The sequence below is a fragment of the Phascolarctos cinereus genome, unplaced genomic scaffold (genome assembly GCF_003287225.1).
Source record: "Phascolarctos cinereus isolate Bilbo 61053 unplaced genomic scaffold, phaCin_HiC Scaffold_1;HRSCAF=81, whole genome shotgun sequence".
Classification (NCBI taxonomy): Eukaryota; Metazoa; Chordata; class Mammalia; order Diprotodontia; family Phascolarctidae; genus Phascolarctos; species Phascolarctos cinereus.
In genome coordinates, this window is record NW_027555514.1 from 190654830 (window position 1) to 190678473 (window position 23644).

The 23644-nt window shown below is 38.0% G+C and overlaps 1 protein-coding gene across 1 annotated transcript in view; it reads left to right on the plus strand.

Moving 5' to 3' along the window:
- YBX3 (Y-box binding protein 3) overlaps nt 1-7660 on the plus strand; it is a 33988-nt gene extending 26328 nt beyond the window's left edge. Inside the window, exons 7-10 of the mRNA XM_021001593.2 lie at nt 1689-1789; nt 3258-3429; nt 5809-5903; nt 7119-7660. Of these exons, the coding sequence (XP_020857252.1) occupies nt 1689-1789; nt 3258-3429; nt 5809-5868 (333 nt within the window). The 3' untranslated portion in view covers nt 5869-5903; nt 7119-7660. The remainder of the gene's footprint in view (nt 1-1688; nt 1790-3257; nt 3430-5808; nt 5904-7118) is intronic.
- The last annotated feature ends 15984 nt before the right edge of the window (nt 7661-23644 follow it).

The following is a 23644-nucleotide window of genomic DNA, read 5'->3' on the forward strand; positions in this document are numbered from 1 at the left end:
CACTTAAGAAATTTTGAATTATAAATGCTATCTTTGTCTCTAGCCCCTCCTTCAACCCACTAAGAAGGCAAGGAGTATGATGCTCATTATACATGTGAAGTCACACAAAAGATATTTTTGCATTAGCCATGTTGTTAAAAAAAAAAAAAGAAAAAACCAAACAAAATAAAGTGAAAGAAATAAGTTTCAATCTGTACTCAGAGTTCATTGATTCTGTCTTTGGGAAGTGGATAGCATTTCTTAAGAGTCCTTTGGAATTATCATGGATCATTGCATTAAAATGTTGCTGTTTACTGTGGACCTTGTTCTCCTGGTTCTGCTCACTTCACTCATACTTTTTTTAAAATGCAGAATGAAAATGTGAATACCGAAGAGCACTAGTACCTGGGGGGATCATTAAAGTCTTTATGTAGAAAGTAAGTTGAAACTGAGCCTTAATGGATGCTAGTGATTCTGAGAGGCAGAGGTTATGAGTAAGTGTATCCTAATCATGGGGAATAGCTTATAGATGGTAGATATGAAGAGTGTGTTTGTGTGTGTGTGTGTGTGTGTGTGTGTGTGTGTGTGTGTGTGTCTGTACACATGCATGCACATACAGAACCTCTTTTAGTAGAGGAAGGAGACAGGGAAATAGTAAAAAGGTCAAGTTTGGCTAGACCATAGAGTATATATACAAAAGAGAGTAATGTTTAATAAGGCTGGAAGAAAGCAGGTTGAAGCGAGTTTGTGAAAGTTCTAAATTGACCCGGGAATTGGAAACCCACAAGAATTTTACCAAGAATCTGAAGGGGTTGGGGTGGGGTAGTCTATCCTCTTTAGGAAGGAATAGCTTACTTAAACCATCAATATTTGTTTGGGATCAAGGATCACACAAGGCAGAGAAGCCAATTTAATTACTGGTTTGGTCTTGAATGAGTGTCACATTTTCCCCAAATCTGACTTATGTAAAACTTTGTACCCTTCCAAGGAAATCTTAATATGATATAGTGGAAAATGCATTGGCTCTGAGGTTGGAGGACCTAGATTTAAATTCTGCATCTGATGTTTGATTTTGGTGAAGCCATTCCATCTTCTTGGATTTCTCTTTACTCACTTATATGTAAAATGAGGGATGGACCAGGTGGTCTTTGAGGTTCCTTCCTGCTCTAGCACTATGACCCTGTTTATCTCAACACAATAAATAATTGTAGCATCATATTGATAGGAGTTGAGAAGAATAAAATAAGACTTGTATTTGAAACTTGTCTAGTTGAGCCACCTTCATTCCGTAGGGAAGTCTCAACTTCAGTGTATACCACCATCCCTTTCTCTTGAGTACCAGGTCATATTTTGTAAGGTACAGGATACAGTCTTGAAAAGAGTTATTTTATAAGTACAATGCTGTACAAATCTTGTTTGATACTTTGGGGTAAAGCAATAGGTACTTCTAGTGTAATTAGATAGTTGAGCAATATTTTTTCTTGGCATATCAGTTTAGAAATATTCTCCCTCTTTTTTCTTCTGCCTGTCCAGTTGTTTTACTATTTTATTGCTAGCAGTAATAGCTTTACAAGTTGGTCATTGACTTTAAGATAGTTTGTGTTCTTTTATAGTGTAACTATAACTTTGAATCCTGCGGTCTAGGGGGGCACTGCCTGTCTCTGCTAGTCTTGTTTTTTATCTTGACTCTCCTACTTGTGTCCCTGTAGGGTGGTGAGATGGGGGAGATAAAGGATGGACTCTCAGAAGGAACACAACTTCAGTTATCCTCAGCACATCGGAATCCCAATTATCGTCCACGATATCGAAGGTAACAACGATCATCCATCTGGCCTTAGAATGGAGGGGCAAGAGGGTATTGTGGGTTTATTTTGTGTGACTTAATTACATGGGAGGGCAAATATTGCTCCATCTCTCCGAATGAAAATTAAGGGCATGTATAAGTACCTGGGATTCCCGATGTCTCATTTTATCTTTCTCTATGATGTACTGTTGTGTACTATAGAAACGCAGATGGTGCCAGAGTACCTGGGTTGCTGAGTTTTGGAGGATGTTGTCCTTGTAACATGGGAGAAAAATAGTATATCACTCTGCTATTTCCAAAGTAATTAAAAAAAAAGATTACATTGGGAAATGGATTAGCCACATTTCAGGTTTTCTGCGCAGGTAATGGTTATTAAAACCCACGTATACCTGCATATATTTTGTTGCTGTCATCTGTGGCTCTTTATGGAGGATCTCCTCCATTGTGCTGAAGGCCTTCTCTGGAAATGTTTGTGTTCTGTGGATGTCAGTGAAGAAGGGGGATTGTCCTGCTGTCTGAGCAGTCTTTTCTAGGCCCACATATCCTGGATGATGTGTAGTAATTGTGGTGCTTGACATTTCCACAGCACTTTCATGTTTTCATGGTTTATGCACATGATTTCATTTGTGCCTCACAAGAGTCAGGTTGAAGTGAGGCACTAATAGGTCCTATTATTGCTTCCATTTTATAAACAAGGAAACTTGGGCTTAGAGAGGTCAAATCCTGGTCTCTCTGACCATGAGTCCAGCACTTGACAATGATAGCAGGCTGCCAAGTCATTGCTTCTAATGTAGTCTGCAATCACGCATTGTATTAGATTCCCTTTTTATTGATATCTTTTGGTTTTCCTGTCACCCATGTTTCCCCTGTATTTCCCTCCCCTCTCCCAAAAAGCTGTCCCTTATAACAAATAACTTAAGAAATGAGAGGAAGAAGACAAAGCATTTATTTTTTCTTTTTGGTCACCTGCAATTTTGGTTCCTCTTGAGATCATATTGTTTCATGATTAGCATCATGGAAAGAATATTGATATTGGGAAAATGTGCCTTATTGTCAAGATTATGCCATGAGGTTGGATGGGCAGCCTGTTGAGTTAGTATAACTTTTATTTGGAGGTTTCAGTCTACTTTGCACACACTGCCTGAGGCATGCAGTAAGCAGAGAATTCTTCGAAGGGGGTGGGAGTGGAGGTGGAGATGGGGGCCCGGTTCCCACAGACTTCTGTAACCTAATTACACGACTGTCCAAGCTAGAGCTGTGAGTGGCTAATGCTGGTCACTTGATTCTCTCAGTCAAATCACAACTGTCCCAGCAAGTTTAAAAAAACAAACAAAACCAGAACAATTTTCCTGTGTTTTAAACTTTTCTTTCAATTGCTGCCCGTTTTTTTTTTATAGTGTTCAGATCCCCCCCCCCCATTCTGTGTAGCCATTGCCCTTATTTTTTTTTATATTCATAATGCAATCCTCTGCAGGGGCCCTTCTCGGCCACGCCCTGTCCCAGCTATTGGAGAGGCAGAAGACAAGGAGAACCAACATGGGGCCAGTGGCCCGCAACAGCCGTCAGCTCGTCGTGGGTACCGGCGCCCATATAACTATCGTCGCCGACCTCGTCCTCCAAATGCTTCTTCACAAGATGGCAAAGAGGTAATGCAGGCTTTGGAGAAGTAAGAAAGATGGTTTTTAGTTCAGTTTTAGTTCAGTTAGCCCTGGACACTGGAGATGCAAACATCTGGTTTTAAGTCTGTGATACATTGGGGGAGAAAGAGCAGTCTTTTTAATCAGAATCCTGCCTCTGTTGCTTACTGCCAACAAATGAATCATCTAACCTTGGGCAAATCATTCTGACCTCTGGGCCTCAGTTTCTTTTGTAAACTGAGTCAGTTGGAGACTCCTGGAAGAGACCAGAAGTCTCTTTCACCTCTTACCTTTCAAATAACTACCCTGTACAGAGACTCCTTTACATATTCAAATGACAGATTAGATAGTGATCTGTTCTAAAGATGTAAACTTGTTAAATGGGAAGCTTAAAAGAGTTTCCTAAAAGAGGGTTACCTCAGCAACCTGAGGAAAATGTCAAATGTATCTAAACCCAAACTGCATAGATGCTTTTCCTGCTGAAGGGCAGATGCATTGTTTGTGTCACAGGGACAGAAAGACTGTGCTTTTAAATTCAATTGAAATGTGTTCCCACTGCAATGAAGATTAGAAAGGGGCTATTATGTTCTCCGTTCTCATTTGAACCTTAGAACAGTTCTTTGAAAGTCATGACTTCCAGTACCATGCCACATCATAATTAATAAATTCAGTAGGATCAAAAGATGGAAAGGAATGTTAGAGATTATGTAGTCCACCAGCACCTTCCCTTTAAAAAATGGATATCTTTGTTTTTTTCTTTTTATTCTCACAGCTTCTGAAGAGCTAAAAATAAGCATCACACAAAGGTAGTGGAAAGTTAAATAGGTAGAATGGGATATTAGCAGCCTTCAGCATATAACCAACTAGGCACTCTTAGGAACAAGAATAAAGGATGTGGTGAGTGAGGAATGAGAGACAGGCAGCTAGAGTTCTCTACTGGTGTGCTTAAGATGTCAAAAAAAAGGGAAGAAAATCGTTGGCACATTGGGTGGAGTCCCTATGGCTCAGGAAAGGCAGGCATGGATGGGAAGCAGTCTATATCATAAGAACTCCTGAGTCAATGAGATCTCAGATCTATCTTAGTATTTGAGTGATAAAATCAAAAAAAGCCTAGGAATTTGGATATGTGGATTTTCATTTGAGCTTTCTCATAATTTGCCCTAGTTTGCTGGGCCGCTCAGGAACTGGCCACTCATCTGTAAGACAGTGTTGCAGGAAATAATAGCTAGCATTTTATATAATGCTTTAAAGGTTGAGAAACACTGTATATATGTGAACTCTTTGTATCCTCCCAGCAGCCTTGTGAGGTTAGTGCTCCTCATTTTACAGATGAGAGAGCTTAAGTGACTTGCCGGGGGTCACACAACTAGTAAGTATCTGAGGCAGGGTTTGAACTTGGGTTTTCTGATTTCAAAAGCCTAACAGTCTAGTTTTGTCTTTTTCTCCCTCTTTATTTCCCATTCTTATAAGAGATGACTGTGTTGATATGATTTAACCATTTCAGCAGTATTTTCCCTCATTGATCATTAGAAAAGGATCTCACAGTTTAACATACCAACAAACCAGTTTTTTGATAGTCCAAAACTCTACCACATACACACAGCCTCTTAATCTATAAAAGAATGGCCAGGCTTATCTTTTACAGCTAGAGTTGTAACTGGAATTTTTGTACCCTAAACTATACTGGGGTCAAACATAAGAAAGTCAACCACATTTGAGGTGGGGGAACCATCCTGAAGAAAGATTGTGGAGACAGACCCAATACTGCTGATCAGGAGGTAGCCCCAACATCACTCCCAAGCAAATTATGCCCCTTTGTAGCTTCCTATTTAAATTAATTCTTGATAACTAGGTGTTGAGGTCAGTTCATGCTTGGCATCCAAGAAGTCTTAGTATTTGGGAGGGTACCCTGGCCTAGTATGGCATGTGTTAACTCTTATACCAAACAGATTTTTGGGAGGGGGGGGCGCGGGGGGGAGAGGATACAGGTGACTGAAAGAAGTTTTGAAACAAACCCCTCCAAAAAAAAAAACCAATCGTATCATGTATGGCGTGGTCTAGTCCAACAAATGGTGCTGAAATTGGATTAAGAGGACCTGAGTTTTAATTTTGTCTCTCTCTACCCTGGTGAGTACAGAACCATCTAGTGGCCTTGCTGAGGACTGCCCTTCCCCCTCCCCTCTTTTTTACTTTGGAGGAATAAATTTTCCACTGTGGAGCAAATTTCTTAGCCCATGGGTAATTGCTAAAGGCTGATATTGCCCTTTGTATTTGACAGATCTGTTTAGATAGAATACATTGCTTTTCAGGTATCTGTCTCACTTTTTAAAAAGCATTTCCTTGGTTAAGGCAATAATCTGACCTGACATCCCCGTCTTTTCTCCCAAGGTGGCTGAAGCACCAACTGAAAACCCTGCTCCAACCACTCAGCAGACCACTGCTGAGTGAGGTCTGGCTCTCTATAGGCACCTTGACCATTACAGGTAAAAAATAAAACCAGGAAATGCCCTGTTCTGGTTTCTTCCGGCTGTTCTCAAGTGTGTATCCTTCTCTAACAAATTGAATCTAGTTGGAGTTCTAGCCTGAACTCTTGGTTTTGGGATAGTATAGATGTTAATGAGGGGAGAATATTTAACTGTTTGAGTTTCTTAGTGCTAGTTAAGGGGGGACTACATAAATAATTTTATGACTGTTGTTGTAAGCTGAATTTGCTCATTTTCAGAATATCATTTATTACAGCCAATATTCTTCTTTACTCTTCTGACCCCTAGTGGCCAATTATATGATTTAGTTAACCTAATCCTTAAGTAGAAGAAGGAAATCTTTTAATTTTTTTTTAAGTACTCCCCAATGCAGCCAGTCAGCTAGCATTTTTAAAGTAGTTTTTCTGTACCCAGCTCTGCAGAACAGTGGTGTAACTTTGCCCAGTTTGGATACAGTCTGCTGTTTGCCTTAAGCTGCTCAGAAGGCTTCTTTTATGGTGATAAAATTACCCTTTTTCGGGGAGGAGACAGAAGAACAACCCATTTGTTTATTGTGTTTCTGGCTGTACCATAACTTTTACCATAAAATGGAGAACTGTAGTGAAACTCAAGTGGCTTGTTTTTTTTTTTGCCTTTTAAATTCATAACAAAATTGTTTTGAATGTCATGCCTTATGCTTTGGATTATACCATAGACTTTCCCCCCTCATTTTCAAAGTTGCATTATAAATTGATTTTCTTGCTAGCTGAAAATTTGTCAGAGGAACTTTTCCAGCTCTGGGTAGTAAACAATTTCTTCATCGACTCTTAGGAGAAAGCCATTTCCAAGGGAGATGGTTACTGAGCTTTGTAAATATGCTTTGAGCAGCAGCTTTTTTTTTTCTTTTTGGTGAGGTGATCAGGGTTAAGTGACTTGCACAGGGTCATGCAGCTAGTAAGTATTAAGTGTCTGAGGCAGGATTTGAACTCGGGTCCTCCTGACTCCAAGGCCAGACCTCTACTCACTGCACCAACTAGCAGCCCTCCTTTTTTTTTAAAGTAGAAATAGTTTTTAAGAATAGGTTTTTATTTTAAAGTAGAAATATATTTCAAACAGATTTAAGTAGGAATAGTTTAGATAGCATTTTATGCTTCAAATGATGCATGCATTTTATATTTTCAGAGTACTCGACTCTTGAGTTCAGCTGTTTGAACTTTGTCTCTGTTTGCTTTACAGGTGTACTAAAGCAACAAAAAGAAACCTTAAACACTTTACCAACACCAAAGAAACACGCAAGCAATAAAATGGAGGACTAAACTAACCAAGATTTTTGAGAAGTTCAAAACTTTTTATTCTTAAATTAAAAACATGAAAAAAAAAAAAACAAAACGCATCCTTACCAGCAAGCTGAGATCCCAGGAACGTCTGCACAAAAGATAAGAGAAAGAAAAGGAACAGCCTCCTCAATTTCAGCAGCAACTGTGGTTTTTTCTGGCTTTACCATTTTGCTATTATGAATTGAAAGAAAAAATTTGGGCACCAAAGGGAAGGATCCCAACCAAAGAAATTATAGTTAATGCTTTGTTTTCATTTTTATTTTTATGCTGGTGCTGAACCTTTACAGGTGTGGTTTAATTTTTTTCTTTTGCCAATCCTGTATTCTCAGGATGTGGGGAGGAGAAAATTCCTGCTTTATATTATATGACAACTATTGGAAAATGTGCAGCATGAGTGACCTTCCTCAGAAATAAAATTTCACTCTCTGAGGGAAAAAGAAATCTAGCTTCAGTGTAGTTCTTTTGTGTTGGATATCTGTTCTCTTCTGAATTCTGTATACTTTTGAGGTGCAACATCATACCTGTGTTACTCGCATGGGATATAGGCTAATAAAGAGAAACTAGTGAGGTGCCTTAGGAAAAGACTGAGGGAGCAGTGTCATTCAATCTCCATGTAACCAACTTGGAATCCTACTTTGATCACGGTCGGTGAATCTTGGTTGATGAATCTTAAATCAGTGAGATGAGATGAGTAATTCTAGTCTTCAGAGAATGTCAGACCACCCAAGATTCATTAATCCAGTAGAAAGATTCTCGTAAAGAGCTGGTTTCACTGTGGTATGTGTCTAGTTCAGGATTTTAAGCCAGAGATTAAGGGGAATGAATAGCTTAGTTTTCAAATAGGAACTACCCTGGTAATCTTGGGTAAGTCATAAATTCCTTGGCTTGATTTATGTTTGGAATCAAGCTTTTTGGTGATAACCCAGTCATAATGAACTCATAGGTAATTGCCCCCTAGCGTTGAAAAATTGAAGAAGACAAGGAAGAATTTCATAAATCGAAGAAAAGTAGTTTGAAGGAAAATAAGGTAGCCATCTAGTCCAATCCCTTTGTTTTATAGATAAGACCTAGAGATTTTAAGTGACGTGGACAATGTGACACAGTGAGAAACAGGCAAAGTTTTAACCCAAATTCACTGATTCCAAATCCAGAGTGCTTCCCACACTGCTTCTATGTGGGTGAAATGTTTCTTGGCCTTTTCAGCCTTTTGCAGTATTTGAAAATGTGATGCCTTGGGTAGCCCTAAATAAAGACCCTGAAGAAAGGCAGTGATGTGGATTTATCTCCATTTTTTTGTTTTTAAATACTTCACTCTTTTCTTAGATTTTCCTGATGCAATAAGTCTTTTTTTATTTTTCCCAATTACATGTAAGACAATTTAACATTCATTTTTAAAAATTGAGTTCCCAATTGTCTCCTTTCCTCATACATGTCTTCCCCTCCCTGAAATGGTAAGCAATTTGATATGGGTTATACATGTGTGATCATGCAAAACATTTCCATATTAGTCATGTTGTGAAAGAAGACAGATAAAAAAACCCACACACAAAAAAGTGAAAAATAGTCTGCTTCTATCTGAATTCAGACTCCGTCAGTTCTTTTTCTGGAGGTGGGATAGCATTTTTCATCATGAGACCTTTGGGAGTATCTTGGATCAGTGTATTGCTTGAGAATAACTAACTCATCCTCAGATGATCATCACTTAGTATTGCTGTTACTGTGTACAATAATCTCCTGGTTCTGTTCACTGAATTTTATATCAGTTCATGTAAGTCTTTCTAGGCAAGTCTGCATGTATCTGGGTGAAAGTATTATTCTTTGATAGCTGTGTGACATGTTTCATGTGAACCTGATATTCCAAAAAGAAAAAATGTTCCATTTGTTACTAGCAAACCAACAACAACTGCAAAAATTGGAGTGGACTGAGTTCACATTTGGCAAGGATCAATAGACTCATCTGCTTGGTGTCAGGTGGAAAACAAGTTTATTAAAATAGGCTATAGAAATTAAACCAACTGTTGTCGGGCTCCTAAGGATGGCACTGGGGGCATGGAAGTGACAAAATCAGATGAGTAAGGAGGGGCCTTACAGAACATCTAATTCAAATTCCGTTTTACAAATGGGGAAACCAAACGGTTGGAAATTTAATTTTTATTCTTCAGTTGTTTAGTCATACCTGACTCTTCATGACCCCATTTGTGGTTTTTTTGGCAGAGACATTGGAGTGGTTTGCTGTTTCTTCAGCTCATTTTGTAGATGAGGAGCTGAGATAAACAGGGTTAAATGATTTGCCCAGGGCCACACAACACAGCTAGTGTCTGAGGTCAGTTGCGTGTTCTATTCACTGAGCCACCTAGCTGCCTCTATATAGTATACTAATTATACAGATGCAGCTGTGGCTCAGTGGATAGAATTATATGGAATTACAAATTACATAGGGTGGTGATAAGTGGTAGAAGTAACACTTGAACCCAGGTCTTCTGACATAAGGTAGACCATTTCCTGATAGCAACCTGGTTTTATTGAAACTTTTTGCTTCATAGTTCTTTTATTTCAAGGGGAAATTATGGTTGGTTTCATGGATGGATATGTATTGTTTTACTTAATTATCGCCCCTAGAAAGCAGGTTGTTAAAGCAATTGAGATAGGGCCAGACCCCTCCATTCTTGCCTAAGAATGTTGGCTGGAAGCACTAACTGGTCATCACGGGAGCCACTGTGTTGTAGTACATCTACCTTCCCACCATACATTCTGCCTATGAAACTGTCAAGTTGGCACCCAGGTGGTGTAGTTTGCCCCTCCTAGTCCATGGGAGGTTAATAAGTCAATGACATTGCATTATTAGAGAATCTGGGAAAATTCAGAGATTGTAAAATGGGATTGCATGTATATGGTTCTTTTAATCCTGTGTTGACCAGAGGGAGACTAACTGCATATACTCTGTCAAACTGATCATCTCAGATATCTTGAATATGCCTCTTTTTACTGCCACTGCCATAACCCTAGTTCCATTTTTGCTGCCATCATCCTACTTCAGGTCCACAGTGATGCTTTAAGGATTTTCCATTGGCTCCCCCCCCCCTTTTTTTCTTTTACACACCACAGCCTCTTGCCAATGTGCTTCATCTCACCTGATCCATGGAACCTTTTCTTGGAATAATGAAAATCAGTTTAGCAAAAAAATTAACCGAGAGAGATCTTGTCTGACAGTAAATGCCACATTTTTCACCCATGATCCTCTATTTCTCTACTTGGAGGAGGCAACTATGTTTCATCATCTAACCTCTGGAACCATGATTGGTCATTGCATTTAATCTGAGTTTTTTAGTATTGTTTTCCTTTATATTATGTTATAATTTGTTCAACTATTCCCCAATTAATGGAAGCTTACTTTGTTTCAGTTCTTTTCTGCTACAAGAAATTATATTTTTGTATATATGGGACCTTTTAGCCTTTGATCTCCTTGGGAGATACTGTATGTATAGCCATACAATCACTGGATGAAAGGGTTATGAGTATTTTGAGGGTTTTTTTTTTCAAAGTATAATTCTAGATGGCTTCCCAGAATGGTTATATAACAATGTATTACATACATACATAACAGTATGTTAGTGTACTTGTTATACTGCAGACCTTGCAATCCTGACTTTCTGTCTTTGATCATGTTTAATAACTGGATGGGTATAAGGTGAAACCTAAACATTTTAATTTCTCTTATTAGTAATTTGGAATTTTTTGGTACGACTGTTCATATTTCTCCTTGTGAAAATTTTATTTATATCCTTTGATGATTAGTGCGGAAAATAGTTATGTATTTGTGTCAATTTCATATATATTATGTATAAATGCCTTTTATCAGAGATGTTTGAGGCAAAAATTTCCACTATTTAACAACTTGTTTTTATATTACCTGAATTGATTTTATTTGTACAGAAACTTAAATATTTTATATAGCAAATTGTTCATTTTAGCTTTTGTGATATTCTCTACCTGTAATTGTGCAAGCAACCTCCTTATGCTCTCCTCTAGGCCTAGGAATGGTATTACTGGTGTCAAAAAGTACGCACAGTGTATGTAGGCAATCTTTTCAAATAGTTCCAAATTTCTTTCCAAAATAGCTAGACCAATTATAGCTTTACCAATAGAGCGTTAGTGTGCCTGTTTACCCATAGTCCTTTCAACAATTACCACTTTTCTTTTTTCGTCGTCTGTGCTAATCTGATGCATGTTTGATCCTAGAGGTAATAGGAAGCCAGTAGAATTCACTGAATAAGGGAGTGACAAATTCAGACTTACATTATAAGAAAATCATTTTGGTGGCTGTGTGGTAGATGTATTGGAGTGATCCTTCGTGGAGGGAGGGGAGAAATGGGAAATTTTTCTCCAAATATTACATTTGTAATAGTTTCAGCTGGATATCAATAGTTAGTATTTATTCTTTTAAAAACTGTGTCACTTTATTATGTTTCTATTGGAGAATGACATGGTCTTATATTGATTTATATATTATATATTTTATAATGTAATTTATATTAAGTATAATATAATTTATGTTTATATGTTATTATATTATATATTTGGCCCAAATATCACTCATAGATTTTGGATGATTCAACTGACATTTTGCCGCTTGATAGTTCTCTTCATTTACAGTGTTGTAATCAACCTGTATGTTGCCCTTTTTATACTTTGTTCACTTTCCATTATTTCATACATGTTTCTCCACTCCCTTTTTATTTCTCTTGTCTTTTCTGGAGCCATATTCTATTTATGAGTAGCATCCTCCAAGGCTGCTTCTACTGATATTCTCAGCTACTAGTGCCTTTCCTTCTCCCTACTCCCATTATCTTGGATCTATTTTGTATGTGCCTAAAGATGTGTATGTTGTCTCTCCTCATTAGATTATAAGATTATCAAGGATAGGAACTTTTTCACTTTTGCCTTTGAATCTCCTAGCACACAACAAAGCCTGTCAGGTGCTTAATAAATACTTGTTCATTGACAGAGAAATAGATCCCGCCAGGTCTCAGTGATACCTATGAGATCAAATTTGCCTTCATGTTTTAGAATTTGTGGTTTACCTTTCTTGTCATCCATACTTTGTGTATTTGTGTACATACAACTGAGGCTATGGAATTTCTTGATTTTTGTTAACCTGTCAGTTTCTGGGTGTTTCCCCTGCTATTCTTTCTACAATGAAGCTATCCTCTTTTCTGACTAGCTTGGTGTATGTACATAGGCTTCTTTCTCTTTTCTCCTCATTTTCATGTCCTTTTGATGTATATTTATAAGACTCAAGAGGGCAGCTAGGTAGTACAGTGGATAGAGTATTGGGCCTGGAGTCAGGAAGACTAATTTGCCTGAGTTAAAATCTGGCCTCAGATACTTACTGTGTGACCCTGGGGAAGTCACTTAACCTTGTTTGCCTCAATTCCTCACATGTAAATGAGCTGGAGAAGGAAATGGCAAAGCACTCTGGTGTCTTTGCCAAGAAAATCCCAAATGCATGTGCAAAGAGTCAGATACGACAGAAACTACTGATCAGCACTAAGAAAGGTCTCCTTGAGTTTTAAACCAGTGTTCCATCTGGTAATCCTAATATATGCCTCAGGAGCACAGCAGATCTCTGAACCCTATTACTAGATAATCACCAACCACTACTATTAATCTGGCTTTTTTTAAACCAAATCTGTGATTTTATTGGTGTATGCCCTTCCTCATGAGGAACGTCTACCAGTGCAGATTGACACCTTATCTGTTGATAGATTTCTGAGAGTCCTTGAACTTGGATAGTATTTTCACTAACTTCTATCTGAAATTTAGTATTTTCTTCAACTATTTAAACATCATCCAGAGAAGGGGTCCATCTGTAGGCTTCACCAGACTCTCAAAGGCATCCATGAGACCAAAAGAGTTAAGAATCCAATCTTAGAGAATTGTCCTCGGGATATTTACAGGGTAAGTGACTTACCCAGGGTCGCATAACCTATATGTGAAAAGTAGGACTTGAACTGGGGTCTTCCTAATTAAAGTTAGCTGTGTCCCCTATAACATGCTGTCTCTATGCTCGTGTATTCTACCTCTGACCCTTATCTCTTACTTGTTTTCAGTTGAGATTCATAGCATCATTTGTTGGAACACAAACAATCGCTTCCTCCTTAGAATTCAATCCCTCTTCTTTGAGAAAAGCCCTATATGTGTTACTTGGCTCCAAGTATTCAGTGATCCTTTTACCCTTTCTCTTTTTTGTTACCCTCAAACCTCAGGATACAGAACAGAATTATCCTCTGCCTCCTCGGACTCTTTTTGTTTGTTTTTATATTGAAACTTTAATTCCAAGAATCTTAAATAATGATACTTCTGGAAATATATTTAAAAAAAGAAGAGAGTAATAAAAATAATTAAGGAAATTTTTAAAAAACCACTTCATTTTCCCTTAAAACTTGGGAAAATAGAGGTTTTCCTCAAGAACTTTCACTCTCTCTTCTAGGATAGAGATGACCTTGAACTTTAAATATTGATAACACTTACTTGACCACAGCAGAAATACAAGTCATTTCACCTTCCATTTAGTTCATTGCAAAACTCCTGCTTCCTTCCATACGCAGCATCTTCCCTGGGAAATGGCTGTGGAAAACTTTTAGAGGCACCAGCTATATTAGTGCCCCTACAGTCATAACCAACTTCCTGTCCCTTTCTTAATAACCTTGTATGCCTCTTACCATCTTTTTCTTTCTTGAGTCCTCTTTCTTGAATTTTTCTTTCTCAAGTTTTACTTCTTGAAGTTGTGAACTGATCCAACCATTCTGGAAAGCAATTTGAATCTGTGGCTGAAGGACTTTCAAACTGTACATACCCTTTAGTCCAGCTGTTGCTGCTAAATCTGTATCCTAAAGAGATTTAAAAAAAAGGTGGGGGGAAGAACCTATTTGCACAAAAAAAATTTTAGCTCTTTTTGTGGTTGCTAAATTGGAAATTGAAGGGATGCTCATCAACTGAGGAATGGCTGATCTAGTTGTGGTATATGATTGTAATGGAATATTATTGTGCTATAAGAAATGACAAGCAGGATGATTTCAGAAAAATCTGCACAAAATGACTAATATAGAAATGTTTTACATGATTGCACATATATAACCTGTAACAGATTGCTTACCATCTCAGGGAGTGGGGAGGGGAGGAAAAGAGGAATAGAATTTGAAACTTAAAAAACCAATGAATATTAAAATTTGTTTTTACATGTAATTAGGGAAAAATAAAATATTTTAAAAAGAAGTTTTTCTCCTTGAATCTTCTTCCTCTTCCTTTTTTAGCTCATATGTTTCTTCCCCTTCCATTTAGTACTTTTCTTTCTTTTCTTTCAGATTGAGGTCTTTTCTCTTCTTTGTCCTGCCTCTTCTCATTCTGTGTCTAATCAGTGGCCAATTTTTACTGATTCTGCCTTCACAGTATCTCTCTCATTTGTCATCTTCTCTTCACTCACAAGGGCCCTACAACATGTGCCCAAATTAAGGCCCTTATCACTCTGACCAAGACTATTATAATAGCCTTCCAGCTGGTCTCTCTGTACCAGTTTCTTTTCTCTCTATATACTTTGTTCCTTGGTTATCTCATCCATGCTCATGAGTTTACATAATCATTTCTATGCAGAAGTCTCTCATATCTAAATTCTAGCCTCTCATGTAGGCAGCAAGGTGGTGTAGTGGATAGAATTCTGAGCTTGGAGTCAAGAATACCTGAGTTCAAATCCAATTTCAGACACTTGCTAGCTGTGCGATATTTGACAAGTCACTTAACCTGTCTACCTCAGTTTTCTGAGCTGTAAAATTGGGAAGATGATAACACTTACCTCCCAGGGTTGTTGTGAAGATGAAATGAGATAATTGTAAAGTGCTTAGCGTAGTGACTGGCACCTAGTAGGCTCTTAAATAATGCCTTTTTGCTTCCTTCTTTCCTCCCTCCCTCCCTTCCTTTTTTCCTTTCCTTCATCTTTCTTCTGAATTCCAGTCCTTTGTCACTAACTGTCTACTAAACATTGCCAATGAATGTATCATTAGTATCAAACTCAGAATATCCGTTTCCTCCATAAACCTGCTCTTTTGCCACATTCTTTTTCTGTGGATTCATCATCTTTCTGGCTACCCAGGTCTATAACCATGGAGTTATTCTCCACTTCCCTCTTCCTCACCCTGGTCTTGTACTCATCCTATTCTCTCTACTTACACAGCCTTTATTCTAGTTTAGACCTTTGTCACCTCTCACCTACCTATTGAAATAGTCTCCTAATTGGCTGACAGAAGGAATAATAATATTATCTAGCACTTCGGTAAGGCCTTATGGTTTATAAAGTGTTTATATAAATTATCTGCTTTGATTCTCATAGCCCTTCAATGTGCTGCCCTGTGAGGAAAGTGAACTTGGAGGGGTTAAGTAATTTGCTCATGATCATACAAGTGGTAACTGTCAGAGGCAGGATTTGAACCCAGACCTGATTCCTGACTCCAGAACCCTTTCAAATACATCATACTGAAGGATATTAAAACAATTAGATCGCCAAAGAGAAACTAGAACAACTATTGTTGTTGAGTCGTTTTCAGATGTGTCTGACTCTTTGTGACCCCCATTTGGAATTTTCTTAACAAAGATATTGGAGTAGATTGCTGTTTCCTTCTTCCAGTTCATTTTACAGATGAGGAAACTAAGGCAAAGAGGGACTTGCCCAGGGTCACATTGAATCTTAAATTAAGTGTCTGAGGCCAGATTTGAACCCAGGAAGATGAGTCTTCTTGACTCCAGGCCTGCTGCTCTATCCACTGTGCCATGCAGCTGAGTTTAGAAGCTCCTTAGTTTCTAAATCACAATGGAAGATCTTACAGTTGTTCTACTGGGCATGTAGATGGAGCAGTAGATAGAGTGCTGGACCTGGAGTCAGGAAGATTCATATTCCTGAGTTAAAATCTGGCCTCATACACTTAATAGTTGTGTGATCCTGGGCAAGTCACTTAATCCTGATTGCCTCACCCACTCTCCCCCCAAACCCCCTCCAAAAAAAAGAAAGAAAAAGAAAATCCCAAATGTGGTCATGAAGAGTTGGGCATGACTGAAATGACTGAACAAGAAATAAAACAAAACAAATATGAAAATCAACAGTTCAGAATAGATAGTGGAAGTTCATAATAATGTGGGGGGGGCATTTGGTTCCCCTCCCCTTCATTTAGTTGATGTAATCCCACTTCATAAAGGGGTAACTGTGTTTATCCATCTTTATGCTTTGCTAACATAAGAATACATCCGAGTTAATGAGCTCTGTTATCTGTTACTTTATTTCTGTGATTTAGGTCCTGGGCTTTCAAAGCCCAACTCTTCCACTCTTCCCCCAATTAAACATTTTCCCTTCCCACAAGAAGGACACCCTAGTAGGGGGATCTTATATGGAGAAGCTCCAGGGAAGTGGTGCTGCATGGCAGAACAGATGAGTAGAGTACTATGAAGGGAGCCATGGGACCTGGGAAAGCTGTGGGGACTGCTCCCAGGAAGGATGGAAGTATGCCTCTGAGAATGATGTAGCAGGGCAAAACCCCACTTGCCCTGTACTAGTAATGGCTTTATTTAGAAAGTCCAACAGAATCAACGTCAACAAAAAAAACTTCATGAAGATATTAAATAACTTCAGCAAAGTAGTTGGACGCAAAATAAATGCACAAAATACCAACAGTTTTTTGTGTATATTGCTAAAAATAAAACCCAAACAAACCAGGAAGCAAGAATAGAGAATTCCATTTAAGATAACAAAATTAAATATCTGAGAATTAACCTGCCTTGAAATGTACACCGGACTTGTATTAATGTTATTACAAAAATGGTTTAAACAGAAATAAAGAAAGGTCTTGATAATTTAAGATTCAATTTTTGTGGCTGAGCCATGGCAATAGGTTTAAAATGATGCTACTAGCCAATTTAGAGCGACACTAAGCGGATTATCAAGGAGATACATTTTAGATATAGGCAAAATAATAAAATTTGTATTGGGACAAGACCTTGCCATAAGTTAATCTTTTTTATGGAACTTCATCTATTATTCAGGAGATATTAGAAGGAAGATTAGTGAGTTCTTTGAGTCTTCTGCATGTCTGCCTAGCCATTCTCTTTTTAAAATTAAATTTCATGTATATCTTTGTTTTCATATGATTTTCATTTCCCAGTATCTCCCTCCCTTTGTCCTACTCAATAAGCTGTCCTTTATAGAGAAGAATATTTTTAAAATGGGAGGGGAAGCAAATCAACAAAACTAACGAACACATAAATCAGTCAGGCAACAAGCATTTATTAAGTACTTAAAATGTGCCAGGCCACGTATTGGAGATATAGAGAAAGGCAAAGTCCTGAAGGAACTCACATTCTAATGAGGAGAAAAACCATGAGAACAGCTATGTATGTATAAGAGATATACAGTATAAATTTTTTTTGGAAGTAATCTTAGAGACAAGGTATTGGCAGTGGAGGAAGGAGAAGGTGAAGAGGCCCAAGAAAGCCCTCTTACAGAAGGTAAGATTTGAAAAGAGTCCAAGTAAGCCAGGAGGTAGAGGTTAGGAGCAATAGCATTCCAGCCATGGAAGACAGGTAGTGAAAAAGCACCTTGTATAGGGATGGAGTATCACGTACATGGAATGACATGTTTACCAGTGAAGCAGGGTGGCAGAGTACATGGAAGTGAGTAGAGTAGAAGAAGACAATTTGTTTAGCATACCCCAATCGATGGAGCTTCATCCTTGTTTCCAGTTTTCTTGCCACTACAAAAAGTACCACTATAAATATTTTGGTAAATGTGGGACCTTCCTTTTTATCTTTCTTTGATCTCTTTGGGGTGTATGTCTAGTGGTGAGAATTCATCGTCAAAGGACATTTTGTCACTTTAAAAAAAAGCAAAATTCCAAATCGCTTTCCAGAATGGTTAGACCAAATTACAGTTCCACCAGCGATGCATTAGTATACCCATCTTTCCACAACCCCTTCAACACTGATTATTTCTCTCTTTTTTTTTTTCATCTTGGCCAATTTATTGCAGAGGCACCTAGATGGCGCAATGCATAAATAGCTGATCCTGGGGTCAGGAAAACTTGAGTTCCAATACAACCTCAGATATTTAATATCTGTGTGACCTTGGCAAATCATTTAACCTCTCTTTGCCTCAATTTCTTCAACTATAAAATAGAGGTAGTATCGGCACCTACCTTGCAGTGTTGTTGTCAGGATGTAGTGGGATAATATATTTAAAGTGCTTAGCACAGTGTCTGACACATAGTAGGTGCTATGTAGGTACCTATTCCCACAACCTTACAGGTGTGCTATTAAACCTCAAAGTTGATTTGATTTTCATTTTTCTTACTACTAATACTTTGGAGTATATACTTTCTCTTTTTATAGTCCCAGACTCACAAAGTTTCAGAGCTGAAAGTGGCATCTAGTCCATTTCCATACCTGAACAAGAATCACTATGACTACATTCTTGACATTGAACTTGTATCAGCCAGTTCAACCAGTTCAGAATCTACATAATTGTTTAATCAGCTAAGCCACATCTTTCCTTATTTTCCATAAGAATAGCAAGATACACTTTGTCCAATGTTTTGTTAAAATCCAGGTAAACTATGTATAGCATTTCCCTGATCTACTAGTTTAGCGACTCTGTGAAAAAGGAAATGGTGAATCTGGCAGGACCTGTTCTTGAAGCCATTGCCTCCTTTTCTAGTGTTTGCTAACCATACCATTAATAATATATGGTAACATTTTGTCAGGAATCAAAGTCAAGTTCATAGACATATTGCTTGCAGATTTCATTCTCCTTTTTATGTACATTGGGAAAATGCTTGTCCTTCTCCTATTCTTTGGTACTTCTCCCATTCTCCAGGATCATTCAAAAATTACTAACAGTGGTTCAGCAACACAGTAAATACCTCCTTTCAGTATGTGAAAAGATAGTTTACCCAGGCTAAGTAACTAGAATTCATCAAGGGCAACCAAATGCTCTGTTTCTTTACTCGTTTGGGCCATCACCTTCCTATTAACCAAAATTGTTCCATCCTTTCCAGTCCAAAGAACATTTTACTTGGCAGAGAGAGTAGAAGCAAAATAACAATTGGAGGGAAGGTTCCTTCCCTCCAAGATCAGTTATTCTTGTACCATCCACCCTAACCTCTTTGATATCCCCTCTTTGATTCTCCAGTTTTGCCAGTTTGTATGTGTTTTAATATTTTATGTTGTCTTTAGCTTTCTTTATAAATTTCATCTCATACTGAGCTTTGGCTCTCCTGACATCATCCTTAGGGTCACAGAATCATAAATTTAGACATGAAAGGGACCTTAGTCGTTGTTGAGTCTAATCCTCTCCTTTCTTTCTTTCTTTCTTTCTTTCTTTCTTTCTTTCTTTCTTTCTTTCTTTCTTTCTTTCTTTCTTTCTTTCTTTCTTTCTCCAATTGGGGTTAAGTGACTTGCCCAGGGTCACACAACTAGTGTCAGTTGTTTGGTCTGAGGCTGGATTTGAACTCAGGTCCTCCTGACTTCAGGGCCAGTGCTCTATTTGCTGTGCCACCTCGCTGCCCCTAATCCTCTTGTTTTAAAGGCAAAGAAACATTCCTAAAGAGAACTTGATCAAGGTCACACAGCTAGTATAAGACCATGCTATATTTCCATTTCCTGTACATCTTTTAAAAATTAATTTGGTTGATGAATTTTGTTCATTTAATTTGGCCATAAATCAGCATCAGTCTTTTTAGAAAAATCTCCTTTCCCTCCTATCAAAATTGTTTCTTTCTGGATCCTTAAAATTTCATTCATAGAAATTTCTTATCCCTCCTAATTACTGTTCTTGTAAAATTTTAGTTCATGGAATCCTATATATCATTCTTCTTAATCTTTCAAAATCTGCTTTCCCAAAGTCTAGTGTGCCTGTCAGATTACTCTCAGCTTTCCTTTTCTTCTCTCTCATGAATTATAAAATGGAGCGATCACATCTCACTACTCCTCACCAAGGTTCCCACAGTTTCTACCCCAATAATAAGTTCTTGTTTGCTGGTGAGTCAGACCCAAAATACTGATACCCCTGTTCTTTCCTCCAGCTTTTGAAGGTTGAAATTATTATTAAAGCAAGTTTAGGTATTAGCCACTAAGCTTTTGATAGAAAGAGTTCTAGCAGCTGGCTAGATAATTAAAGTCCTCCATCACTCCTGTATTGTGGTTCCATGCCAGTCTCACAATCTGTTTCCTAAATACATCATCTATTTCTTCTCTTTTTGTCTAGGTTATCTGCAATATATGCCAGTGACAATGCTTCTGTTGGTCTTCACCCAAATGCTCTCTATCATGTACAATGCTACTCTCTTCCCCCTCCACCAAATTACCATTTTGCCTATCCTGGTTCTTTTCAATTAGATATACCCTTTTAGTGCCACTTTCCAGTCATGAGACTCTTCCCTTCAAATCTCAGTGATATCTGTAAGGTCAAATTTACCTCCATGTCCCCTAGGCCTGCTCATCTAGTTCAGTCCTCCTTCTTTACAGAAAAAGAAACTGAGGCCTTGAGAGGTTAAATGACATGCCAAAGAATTAGAATTTGAACCTATGTCCTCTAGCTCCAAATTTATACGCATTCCATTATTCCATGCTGCTTTTCTTTTAACTGTCCTAGGCATTTTATGTTTCTACTAAATCTTTTAAATTTCTGTAGCTAACACGTAATAATGGTGAAGGAGATCTGGAACTTTTAAAGAAAGGGAAGAGAACAGAGTCTTCAGATCATATGCTGGTGAGCTTTACTTCAAAACCTGGGGAAATTCTGGAACGAAATTTTAAGGAGATGGTTAATGAACATCTAGAAAAGTAAATAGGTATCACTAAGAGTTAGCATGGCTTCATAAAGAACAAGTAGTTTCCTTATCAGAAACTGATTTAGCACATTTATGTCGACCTGTTTGGAGTAGTTGTAGAGGAAGATTTATCTGTAATTCTTCCTGTTACACTGCTGTCTTGGCTCTACCTACCTTTTTTTTTTTTAATAGTATTTTATTTTTTCCAGTTACATGTAAAGACGATTTTTAACATTGGTTTTTTAAAACAATTTGAGTTCCAAATTTTCTCCCTCCCTTCTCCCCTCCCTAAAACAGTAAGCAATTTGATATAGGTTGTATATGTGCAACCATGTAAAACATTTCCATATTAGTCATGTTATGAAAGAAGAAACAGAACAAAAGGAAAAAAATGAAAAAAAAAGTAAAAATAGCATGCTTTGATCTGCATTCAAACTCTATCACTTCTTTCTCTGGATAGCATTTTACGTTGAGTCCTTTGGAATTGTGTTAGATCATTGTGTTACTGAGAAGGATTAAGTTATTCATAGTTGATCAATGTGCAATATTGCTGTTATTGTGTACAATGTTCTCCTAGTTCTGCTCATTTCACTTTGCATCAGTTCATGTAAGTCTTTCCAGGTTTTTCTGAAATCTGCCTACTCATCATTTTTTATAGCACAATAGTATTCCATTACATTCATATACCACAACTTGTTCAGACATTCTCCAGTTTACAGACATCCCCTCAATTTCCAATTCTTTGCTACCACACAAAGAGCTAGTATAAAAATTTCTGTACATGTGGCTCTACCTACCTCGACAGAACATTGATAACCTTAGAGAGACCAGTTTCAGTACATAGGTAGGGTCGGAAGCTAGATTTCAAGGGGCTGAGAAGTGAATAGGAGATGACAAAAGGAGGACATAAATAAATGTGGATAACTTCCCCCCCCCCACTTTTTAGGAATTTAGCTGGGTTTGAATATCAGCTCTTTTACTATGGTGGGATCATGGGCAAGTCATTTCACTTGTCTTGGCCTCAGTTTCCTCATTTGTAAAATGAGAGATTTGGGATCCGCAAACGCAATATACACTATTGTATATTGTATATATCCACAATCCACAATCCACAATATTCAAGGTCTCTTCAACTTCCAAAATTTATGGACTAGATGATCTCTAAGGTACTTTCCAACTCTAAATTCTATTATTTTCATTGAGCTCTAATGGCTTCAGTATGGGTTTGATCTTTCCTTTAGACACTTTAGCCTTCCCCATCTCTGAATGATTATTCCTTTTGCTTTTTTCTCTTTGTTGGCACTCTGGCCCATATATCCAGTAATCTTTTCTATTTGGGAAGGAAAGCAATGGAAGTTATTTTTTTCCAGTAAGATTTCTCCCATGTATTGTTGTTGTCTGGTTGTTACAATTGTGCCTCACTCTTCTTAACCTTCTTTGGGGTTTTCTAGGCAAAGATGCTGGAGTGGTTTGCCATTTCCTTCTCCAGCTCATTTTGCAGATGAAGAAACTGAGGCAAACAGGGTTAAGTGACAGCTATTAAGTGTCTGAGTCCAGTTTTAAACTCAGGAAGATGAGCCTTCTTGACTTTGGCCTGGCACTCTATCCCCTGCAGGGCCATCTTACTGCAACATTTTGGGCAGCTATTGTTTTGATTGGTTATTCAGAGATAGCAAGGCCAGAAGAGTGAAGTTCCATATTATCCAATTCCTGAAAAGAGGATAATGAAAGCATACCATATTACAAAATCTAATTTAAAAGGAGTTTTAGAGGAAGCAATAGCTGGAAAATACTTTTAAAAGGTCCTAGATTCTCCTATTTACTTTCCTCTTGATCTTTCTTCCTTTCTTGCCTATATTTCAGTTTCCCTGGTGTTAGAACAGGTAAAAATACTAGCTTCCTTTCCTGAAAGAATTGAAGGGTTTAATATTTATTAGAAAGACTTTGGTTATCCTTGAGTTAGAGGGGGACTGAGTGAAAACCAAGATCAAGGTGCTGAAGTACCTCTTATTCTCTCCGAGGCATTAAGATGCTGACAGTTTATGTGGCATAGTAAAAATGAATGGGAAGGGCACAGAGGAGGGAGGTAAGAGCTGAGGAGACCCTAGGAAGAAAGAGTGGAGGGACCAGTAGGACACTGGGTAGAAAACAAGAAAGGTTATGTGGGGAAGAAAAAGCAGAGACTGCAGGGACTTCTGTGTATCTTAATACTCTGAAATCACCGTATGAGCTCTTGGGAGCCAAGAAATACAAGGCATTCTCCAAAAATACAAATTAGCTTCCATTAATTTAGCCTAGAGTTGAGGTATCTTTGGTGAGGTACGACAACCACCCTGGACACACCCTGTCATTGGCAGACACTTCACCATACTAGAAGCAGATACTACTTCATTGTTGTGTTCACTGAGTCTCACCCAGTTTCACTCTTTTTGGATGGGTGGTTTCTGCTGAATGCCTCAGGCAAGGGGGTGCTGCTTATGCTTCCTTCTGTCCCAGCATCGAGTTTTTGCAGACTCGATCATTGTAATTGTACCTCTCATTTTTGTTGCCTTCTACTGTTCTT